The 11,146-nt window shown below is 53.9% G+C and overlaps 1 protein-coding gene across 1 annotated transcript; it reads right to left on the reverse strand.

The window, feature by feature from the left end:
* Positions 1-2,532: 2,532 nt before the first annotated feature.
* LOC123074161 (uncharacterized) lies at positions 2,533-4,164 on the reverse strand. The gene has a single exon (XM_044497081.1). The coding sequence runs from the start codon at positions 3,989-3,991 to the stop codon at positions 3,389-3,391; it is 603 nt and encodes a 200-aa protein (XP_044353016.1). The 5' UTR covers positions 3,992-4,164; the 3' UTR covers positions 2,533-3,388.
* Positions 4,165-11,146: the final 6,982 nt, after the last annotated feature.

Genomic DNA, 11,146 nt, shown 5'->3' on the forward strand with positions numbered 1-11,146 from the left:
TAGCTGCTTCTCACGTCTTCACTCCAGCAAAGTTCTATATGTTGCAAGATGATCTTAGAAAAATTGGCGGCATGGAGATTGTAAAAATTAAGCTCTGAGACGGATCACAGCAGTACATCGTGGCCTGGAAGAATAACCGGAAGAGCCGTTTTTGGGTGGAGTATAAACCAGTAAATTCTGCAGAAACTATAAGGTGCAGCTGCAGAAGAATGATTCGAAAGGGTCTACCTTGAAAGCACATATTCCATGTACTGAAGTACTTGAACATATATGAAATACAAAAGTGTTTAGTTCTTGTTCGGTTCACGAAAGAAGCAAGGTTGGGACTGCCCGCGAGGCGCACAAGCGATCTATTGGGATTTGGTTGGACTGCGGCAGGGGAAAGAATGAAATATAGCCATGTCAGTGTGTTAGCGTCAAAAGCAATGCATGCAGAATGCAAACACCCAGCTTTGCGGGATCAGTTACTGGAGAGTTTGAAGGCTGTGATAGCTAAGAGTCATGAGTATGATCTGCTACAGGAAAATTTGAGCAAGAAAATGTATGACCTTAGTAAGTGTGCAGTTGAATATGTAGACGATGGTGAAGGCAACATGGTTGCAGTTCAAGATCCTATGAAAGTGTCAAGCAAAGATGCAACAAAGGTAGATGAGAACCTCCCTGTCTCGAAAAATGGTAGACCACTCTCTTATGATGAGTTGAAAACCCGGTGCGGCGCTTGCAAATTGCTAGGACACACTAGACGTAGCAAGAAATGCAAAGTAAATAAGAAGTAAGTGTTTGTATGCATTGTGGATTATTAATTTTTTTATCATTTATTAACTTATCTTGTCTTTTATCATGTGCAAGTGTGGAGAAGGAAGAAGAGTGGAACACTTGCTTCAATTATTTACGGATGAATCGAGTGAACTGGACAGTATATCCTTCACATTATGGCATCAAGTTTAGTTCGACGTTTCGCGTCTTTGGTTCCTATATATTGTAGCAACTCCATCGGCAGTATGTTTAGTGGGATTGTCAACCTTACATCTCTAAATAAGCAACAAAATCCGACCTACAGTAGATTGCATGGGTGGGAATCGTAGATTGCAATGCCACTGTGTTATGACCGGGGCGGGAGGTAGAAAGAATATTGTACATTTCCCCTCCCCACGTCCTAACTGCCATTAAATAAGTAACTCTACCACTCCCCACCACGCACTCACCCGCCTCCCATGCACGCCGGTTCGAACTCCCCTCTTAACCCCACCTACAGTAGATCGAGAAACCCTCGCCGGTCACTTCTGCAGCCGCCTCCATGGAAAGAAGCCTAGGCTGGCAGCAAGCTATGTTGGAGCTCGCCGATGATGATGAGGCGTGGCGTGCGCAGTTGATGGAGGTGTATAGCTGGTTCCCCAGCACCGAGATGTTGGTCAATGACACACGTGGCCTCGTCAAAGTCCTCACTGACGCCAAGAAGAAGCGCGCCTTCCCCTACGGCTGCGGCATCCCGCCGACTCTCCTCCTCGTCTGGGCAATGCGAGAGGCCACGCTGAGCGACTCCCCTATTCAGCGTGCAAGGTGGTGGATGTACCGCTCCACCACCATGCCGCAGCGTCGCGTCGACGTCGAGCTCGCTCTCTCAGCGGCCGTCAGCCCGGACTACCAGGTCCGCCACGAGCCTGCGCCAGTCCAGCCATTGCGCTCTGACGTCGGGGAGGACGGTATGGACGAGGTACTGGTCATCCCTGATGACGATGAAGAGGGCGAGGAGGATGCCGTGCAGATGGTAGCGCCGGTCGCCGTCGAGGGTGGCAAGACACTGCCCATTGACGTCTAGCTCCTTCCCCTCCTCCCTAACATAGTGAAGGTGGAGAAGAGGAGGTGGCTCAGGATCAGGTGGCGCAGCTTTTGAAGAGGCCAGGCAGCCGGGATCCGTACCGAATATGAACATCGCCGTGAGGTCGAACGTCAGGCGCATGAACACGTCCTGCAGGTCCACGACCGCGCCGCCCGCAGCGACGCCGTCGAGGAGCGGCACGAGCCCCTCGTCGAGCTTGCGTGCGGTGCTGGTGGCGACGGCGGCGCGGAACCTCGAGTCCGAGAGCAGCGCGTGCGCCTTGCGCCGCCAAAACGCCCATGAATCCCCGTCGGCGTTGAAGATGCCGTTGCCGAGCACGTCGAACAGGGCCGCGTGTTGGCCAGAATAAGCCGCGGCGCCAGTGTCGGACGCGTCGGGCGCGTGTATGGGCCCACGCCGGGCGTGTCAGGCGCGGCGGGACCGCGGTGTAGGCGTGTGTGCTTGGGGTGCATGGGCGTGTCCGTGCACCAGTGTAGTGTTTGCGTGTTCTGTTGGCGAGAACGGGGGGAGCGTTGGAGTCGATCCCAGGCGGGCGCGCATGACCCGGACATGTACGTGCATGCCGCGGGCATGGACGGCACGGGCCGGATCGGGCGCTCGGCGTGGTGGACTGGGACGTGGGTTTGTGCCCGGCGAGTCCCAGGGTATAAGTAGCCTCCCATGCGTTGTAACAGACCAAGCGTCGAGTTCGTTCTCGAGGGAAAAAGAGGCCGTACGTGTGGCGACAGCGTTCATGCGCTGGGAAGAAAATCTGCTGTGTCCCTGTTCTTCCTTCTCCTTCCTTCTTCTTCTGTTGATCTAGTTCAGAGAGAGAGAGGTGCAGCGAGAGAGAGAGGGGTAGAGCTAGGGCAAGGCCACGGCACCAAAAATTGGTATTCAGATCCACAAGGTTCGAGGGGCGGCCGTGGCGCGCGGTGGCGTCTGCGGCGTGCGCGGCCGACATGGAGGCATCAGCATCAGCGTGCGGCAAGCGCGTGGCCACGGCAACGCGTGGCGAGTCCACGGCTGTGCGGTGTGATGTCGTGTGCACGAAGGGCACGGCGGTCGCGGAGACGAGGAGGTCGCGAAGGACCTGCGTGGTGGCGTAGAGGTCGCGACGGCTCGGCGCGATAATCGTGAAGGCGCGTGGCACGGAGATGCAGTGTGGCGGCACACGGGACTGCGGGCTGCCGCTGCGGCAGCGAGCGGCGGCTTGTGCCGGAGACGCAGCGGAGGTGTACATGGCAACGAGACGACGAAGAGTCAGGGCCCTTGTCGGCAGGCCGTGCGGCCAGGTCGCGGCTTAGGGCGTGAGTGTTGGCCAGAATAAGCCGCGGCGCCAGTGTCGGACGCGTCGGGCGCGTGTATGGGCGCGCGCCGGGCGTGTCAGGCGCGACGGGACTGCGGTGTAGGCGTGCGTGCGTGGGGTGCATGGGCGTGTCCCTGCACCAGTGTAGTGTTTGCGTGTTCTGTTGGCGAGAACGGGGGAGCGTTGGAGTCGATTCCAGGTGGGCGCGCATGACCCGGACATGTACATGCATGCCGCGGGCGTGAACGGCGCGGGCCGAATCAGGCGCTCGGCGTGGTGGACTGGGACGTGGGTTTGTGCCCGGCGAGTCCTAGGGTATAAGTAGCCCCATGCGTTGTAACAGACCAAGCGTGGAGTTCGTGCTTGAGGGAAAAAGAGGCCGTATGTGTGGCGACAGCGTTCGTGCGCTGGGAAGAAAATCTGCTGTGTCCCTGCTCTTCCTTCTCTTTCCTTCCTTCTTCTTCTTCTTCTTCTTCTTCTTCTTCTAGAGAGAGAGATGCAGCGTGAGAGAGAGAGGCAGAGCTAGGGCAAGGCCACGGCACCAACAGCGCGAACTCCTCGCCCTTGGGGTAGTTGCCGAAGTTGGTCGTGAAGACATGCGCCACGTCTGCCGGGTTGGCCGTGAGAAGGATGTCCACGGGCGAACCCCACGGGCCCCTGGCGACATGCGACATCCCCGGCGCCACGCTCAGGAACTCCGTGAGCCACTCGTGCATGCGGCCGGCGTTGACGGTGATCGTCGACACCGAGCCGACCACCGGCCAGTTCGTGGGCATCCCATCCCACCGGCGATGCCTGAAGACCAACAGGAATAGGACACCATGATCTCCGGGTACTTGCCGAGGAAGCCTCGAACCCACCATGACACGGCCTCCATTTCTTTTGCGTTTGTTTACGCTATAGCCAGTGAAGTGTTCTTGTACAAGTGATCCAGCTGCAGAGCTAGCTTGGCTTATTATAGAGTGGAAAGGTGAGGGGTTTGGGTTTAGGTGTAGAGATTTGGTGCACTTTGGCTGATAATGATGTGGCAAGAGAAGAGAGGAATGGAGTAAACTTTTATTTCTACCCAAGAGACCATATTTTTTTTGAAAAGGAGGAGGACCCCCGGTCTCTGCATCTGGACGATGCATGCGGTCACTTTATTAATTATTCACACATGACCTTACAAAGTCGTACAACAGTAGGACTAAAGCTATCGTTTAGACAACATCTGTCACTACTCCTATCCAGTTGATGAAGGGATGGTGATAGTCTGGGCCTAATACCAAACAGACCTCACAGCCAAACCGAAACATCTAAGACCTGAGGTCCCAACCAGGACGCCTGCCGGGTATGGGGCACCTACCAGTCAGGCGCACTCCTCAACCAGGATGCCGCCGGGTATGAGGCCGCCGCAGCCACCTGCCACCAATCCATCTTCAGAGCTGTATTGTTGCATCTACCGTGCCAGGTCTCTCTGCCATCGACGCCATCATGACGCCAGACAGCGTCGTCCTCCTGCGCGAGTCCATCCTCACACATCGAACGCCGTATCTGCACTGCACCACGCCGTCGAGATCCGTCGCCATCAATGTGTAGGATGAGGCACCACTCCACCAAAGATGTCGTCCGCTGGTCCCGCGAGGCCGAGTGCACCTCCAAGAATGCCGCCCCCAAGGGGGTAACGACACATGATTGCCGCCAACATCCGATCGGCTGATCTAGGGTTTTCCCCGAAGGTATTGAGTGGAGTTGGGAGCTTCACCTCGATAATGCCTTCATGAAGAAAACAATGATAAGGGCATCGTCATCACCGGCTCCGGCCATCGACCGAAGACCAGGTTTTCACCCGGATCCGTCCCAAGTAATCCACCTGACAACCTGTGCATCGTCTCGACCGCCTTCAAAGCCCTAGATCTAGCCGCCTAGATCCGGCGACCAACCGCAACAACAGTGCCACCGTAGGAGCCCTGGCGCACCAGCCACTGCCTGAGTGTGCCACCACTGGAGCCTAGGAGGAGGGCTCCCACCCCGCCTCGCAAAGCCGTGAGAGCCGCCGAGATGGATCCCGCGCACTCGTCACCGTCTCTGATCGCCGTCACAGATCCGCCTTGGATAGGGACTTCACCACGCCATGCCGCCGCGGGAATCCCTAGCTTCACCAGCCGCCACCATCCAGGGCCGACACCCCGGGATCCAGACAGAACATCGCCACTGCCACTGGCCATGTTCCGCCGCCGCCGACCGGCCAAGCCGGCGGCCACTACAACCTCCGCCGCCATGACCATGCAAGCCCACCGAGCAGCCGGCACCACCAGATCTTCCATGAAGCCCGCATCTCTGCCGCCTCCTCCCATCACCACGCCGCCGCGACTCAGACCGGGGAGAAGGGCCCCTGCACCACGGGTGACTCGCCTTACCCAATGTAACGCGGGAGGGAAGGGGGCCTCCGCCGCCACCGTCAGCCGCCCGGGGCTTCGCCCGGCGACCTCCTCCAACGGCGGCGAAGGGGAGGGAGAGGTTGGTTGAGCCCGGCGGCGGTGGGGGTTAGGGTTCCGCCCAAGCCGCCCTAGCGGGGGGCGGAGGGGAAAGAAAAACCTTTACCGCCCAACAAACTTTGTTGTGGACGAATTCGAGAAAGACCCAAGAGACCATATTGAATCAATGAAATCACCATCTATACTTCAAGGGTGCAATTCAATTGACTGGCCTCCTAATCTCTCGTCATCTCTTCCTCCCCGGTCGACCAGTCGACGTCATCAAAGGCCCACCATGGATATCGCCTCATGCATATACATCCTTGTCTCTTTCTCTCTTTTTTTTGCGGGAAAAAAAGAGATGCTGGGATGCATTCTTTTTATGCGTCTTTTCTGCACTCACCCGATGGCCAGAGCGGGTCATTGTTGATATTCTTCTTGATGTGTCTTTTCGCACTCACGCAGGATTTGGTGTCCATCTAACGGAAGTCAATCTGCATAAAATTCTCTTAAAGTTAGACTCATCTGTCATTGGGTCATAGCTTCTTCCGCGATTCCCTCGATTCGGTATGAGGGGAAGGAGGCGAGGCGTTGTGGCGTCCAATCCGGCAGCACACCGTCCGATTCAGGCCAAGAAAGAGCGATTTTCGTCACATCAAGATCAATGGAGCCCGTGGGGGGAGGCTAGTGCACAGAGTTGACAACACCAGTGGCGACATAGGATCTGTCACATCTGCCGTAGACTCGTTGACGACAGGGTGGACGAGGTGTTTGCCTAGGTGGTGGTGGGTTGGAGTCGGGACGGGCACAGGAGCATGAGGCATAGCAGGCGGCGAAGTCATGGGTCCATCTCCAAACTGAGGAACAGGCGCGGGGGGTGAGGCGGAGTTCGTGGCATTGTCAACATGGATTGCGGGCGACCGAGGGGTGGGGGGAAGGAGCAAGAGAGGGGAAGCTGTCATTCTTTGAGATAGAGAAAGAGAGATGCACATGCATTCCCGTCTGCAAAAACACACTTAGGTGAACATATGTAACTTTGTAAACCCTGATTTGCTAGCTTCTTGCATAACTGGTGCTTGAATTTAAATGAAAATAAATGCGCGCTATTTTTTTTTTGGAAAAACACAATACATATGTAGACACTCACAAACAAGTGCATGCACCCATCCCTATGAACGCATGCACACACCAGCATCTCTGAGAGACCGATCTGACGAGTTTTGAGATTGAAGAAGCCACTCAACACGTCTGGGTATTGGAAACATAGCCTCTTGCTGAAAAAATATTTCACCTTTATGATGCACCAAATCGTTAAACATAAAGTTTGATCCCTGATTGGTTGTGGCACCAATGCCCTACTAACCATCCAACTACAATTGGTTCTCAAAAGAAATGTGCGTTCTGACTCTGTTGCGTTGATGCATCATCAATGCCCTTCTAACCATCCAGCCACAATTGGTTCTCAAAAGAAATATGTGTTCTCACTCTGTTATGTTGATGCATCTACACGTGAGATGATGTGGAGCACGTGTAATCTCTATGCACAACTACTCTACATGCTAGAGATTCCATCGGCTCCTGCTATATGTAAGGGCAACCCCAACACGATTCATCAAAACGGATACATCAAATATCCGTAGACATGTATGGTATGTGTGGTAAGCAACTCATATCTGAAATTGAGTTGTGGTGTTTTAGGTCGCTAGATAAAAAAGAAAAATTCAAAAAAAGAGGTTTAGATGGATAGTCGTTGGATGAAAGATGAGTATTGGACACTCGAGGGCTAATGCCACCTAGGTGGCCCGATGATTACTCTTTTTTTAGCGAAAGCTTTCATGGTGGTTTACATTAAACTTGGCAAAATGGATACATGGTTCCAAAGAGTAGTATGGGGATCAACCGCAAAACTAGCAAGACTATCAGTAGCACAATTTGCTTCCCTAAGACAATGATTCAAGAAGACAAAACCAAAATTACGAGACAGGAAAGAGCACCCCTTGAGGATGGCTGCAGCAGGGCCAACAGAGTTACCGCCTTGTTTCATACCTCCACCACGTCGAGGTAATCGGGTTCCACTTCAATAAAGTTACATCCGACCTAACCTGCCAAGATCAATACAGTAGAGCTCGTGCCTCCGCTGTTCCTGCGTCATTAACAAAAGGTAACCCGCTACAGCTAGCTGCAACAAAAAAAAAACATGATCATCACGGATAATGGTCATTTACCCGATGATTACCTTTATTTTAATTAATTTTAATTTAAATTGGACCACCTATGTTGGGGATATAACTATCAGATATGAACCGCCCAGAAGGAGCCGGGTTATACCACTGGCGACTTAGCAATGAAGGTGGCGGATCATACGAACCGGATGACGGCCCAAGACCCAGAGGTGACTTAAGGCCCAGAAGGATGAACCGCCATATATGTATAGCTTGTATTGTAAGGCAAGTGTAATTAGTCACCGAGCCGAACACGTTGTGTATGAGCCGGCCAGGACTCTATGAACCGCCGAGGATCAACCTGTGTATATAAAGGGACGACCCGGCGGCGGCTTAGGACAAGAAACAAGAGATCGAAAACTAGGTCAAGCGTATTCTCTCCCTGGTAATCGAAACCCAAGCAATACCACCTCAAACTGGATTAGGCATTTACCTTCACCGCAAGGGGCCGAACCAATATAAACTCCCTGCGTCCTTTGTCCCGTCTAACCCCTTTAAGCTAACCTCGTTGCGATGGCTCCACGACTAAGTCCTTCTGCTAGGACATCTGCCGTGACAATTCCACGAAAGTTGGCGCCCACCGTGGGGCTAGCGCACGGTGGTTTCGAGTTCTTACAGGGCCGCTTCGAAGGGATCAAGGGATACCCTGTGGGCCGGATGACCAAGAGTCGTCACGGCAAGCTCTACATCGACGATGCAGGCTGGGGCCCCGAGGCCTGCTCAATCGAGTACGGGTACCGGGTCCCCTTCGTTGGAATCCACGTCTTCATCGGCAAGATCGGCGAACCGGGCCCTGAGCCGGACATCTGCACAGACATCATCGAGACGGCTCAGCGTGCACGACCCGCCCGGGTTCAACCCACCTGAAGCGCACATTCGTTGGATTTATCCATGGGGCGGAATTTGAGAAAGGATCTGTGTCTAGCGGTGAGACGGCCATCTACTCCGATGGTGAATCGTCCACAGGCGAGACTAATTCAATGTATCAGCTGTAAGATGGCCGGCTTGGGGGCTGTTCCGATGGTGATAGTATTCCAGACCCCTATGAGCCGCCGTACAGGGTGGCGATCTTCATGGCCGGTACACAGCCGGTGCTTGCCTCAATGGCTGCCGCGGCTATGACCTCTAATTCAGCGGCTGCGGTGGCGGTTGGTGCTAGCGGCTGAACGTGCCCGCCGGTTCAAGTTTTAACAAAGCTGTTGGAGGCTCTGGCGACTTTGATGGAGATAGAGGTAACCCCGGACAACCAGGAACAGCATAAGGTAGATGTGGCTAAGCTGCGAGATGAGATAGCTCAAGCCAAGGAAGAGCTGGTGGTAGAGAACACTAGGATGACTGCAGAGCGGGCTGTTTTGGATGCCCAGGCACAACAGATTCTTTCCGGCTCACATTGGATCAGAACGCTTCAAACGAGATCATGAGGAGGCACCAGAGTTGTTTGCCCCCGGTTTATGATGCGAGAAACCTCTTCAATACGCATGGAGCGGGAACTAGTAACCCGCCGGAGGTAAACCGGCTGGTGGCAACACCTGGGGCTGGAGCGCCGGCTCAGCCGTGCACGACAGATCCACCTCGTTTGAATACTACCCTGCCGCAGTATGTGCCGACGCCACCGGGTCATTATTCTAACCCTTTGGATAATATGATCGCTGCGGCGACATGATTGGCGGCTCTCCCAGTTGAAGGCGAGTCTCCAGCTGCAATTGAAACACGGAGGGCTAGAGAACTTCTTCAGACAGCGTTGGTCCAACAGGAGGCTTATTCTTACAGCCGTGAGAGGATTCACTCAACCCCTCGCCCGAGTCAGAGTTATAGCAGGCACATCGATTCACCAGCAGTCTCAAGCAGTGACAGGCGCCGTAACCAGCCTCGTGGACATGACCCGGCGCGTAATGGTGCTAACGCTCAGGCTTTGGTGGATCAAGGCAGAGCACGTCGGGAGGCTGAGCTGGCGGCTCAGCAAGTGGCTCATCAACATTCTCTGGGTTATCCGACAACTTCGGTGGGACAGGCGTGACTTCCAGAACCTTGGGTGTACCATGTTTAGTGCCGCCCTACGTAACGTGCGTTTGCCCAAGGATTTCATGGGCCCTCGTAAGGTGCCTAACTACATAGCAGATCAGCCCCCTGAAGCTTGGGTTGAAAGTTATGAGATGGCAATGGAGATGTTGGATGTTGGCGATGCTGCATGTGCTAAGTATTTCACTATGATGTTGGATGGAACGGCTCGTACTTGGTTGAAAGGGTTGCTAGCCAACTCCATCAGATCATGGGCCGAGTTAAAAGCCCGGTTCATCCAGAATTTTGATGACACGTGCAAGCATCCTATGTCAATTGTGGATTTGGACTCCCGTGTCCAAGAAGAGGGCGAGTCAACAACCCATTGAGTGCGCCGGGTCTCAGCCATCCTGCACTCATCAGATCGTATCAACGCCGGTTCAACAGTTCTAATGTTGGATCATGGGCCGAGTTAAAAGCCCGGTTCATCCAGCATTTTAAAGACACGTGCAAGCAGCCTATGTCAATTGTGGATTTGGACTCCTGTGTCCAAGAAGAGGGCGAGTCAACAACCCATTGGGTGCGCCGGGTCTCAGCCATCCTGCACTCATCAGATCGTATCAATGCCGGTTCAACAGTTCTAATGTTGGAAAAAACTGTCGTTTTATGCCTCTTAAGCAGAAGCTGGGGCGGCTCAAATGCCACTTCAGTGACATGGGGGAGCTTATGGCGGCTCTGGTCACGTATGCCGACTCTGATAGTACCAAGGACCCCGAGTCTGATGAGGAAAGGCCGGGTAAGGGAAAGAAGAGTAGGAACACCAAAGGGCAGCAGCATAACCCGGCGAATCAGGGGGCAATGGTAAGCACAAGGCTGATAGTAGTTTGGATTTTGTGGCTAACACCAACATGCAGAATAATGGTCAGCGTCGTAAGGGAAAGCCAAACCCTCGGTTTGGAGGAAAAAATTTCAACCTTGAGGAGATGATGAATCAGCCCTGCCCAAAGCATGGTACACGGGAAAAGCCGGCCGCTCACCTCTGGAAGGATTGCTTCATCATGAGAGAGTACAAAAATTCAGAACAATCATGGGCCAGACGGCAGCTCAGGACCCGGCTCTCATGGTTCGAGTTACGGTGGTGGCGGTTCTAGTTCCGTTTTTCAAGGCCAAGGCAATCAGGGTGGTTATAATCAACAGTCTGGACAGGGGGCTCAGCAGCAGCAGTCTGGTTATCAGAGTAACCCGAAGTAGTTGAATAGTGGGCAGTACCACATCTTCACCACAAGTTTATGTAAGCGAGATCAGAAGCTCCATAAAAGGGCAGTGAACGCCATTGATCCGG

This window comes from Triticum aestivum, chromosome 3D (genome assembly GCF_018294505.1).
Source record: "Triticum aestivum cultivar Chinese Spring chromosome 3D, IWGSC CS RefSeq v2.1, whole genome shotgun sequence".
Classification (NCBI taxonomy): domain Eukaryota; kingdom Viridiplantae; phylum Streptophyta; class Magnoliopsida; order Poales; family Poaceae; genus Triticum; species Triticum aestivum.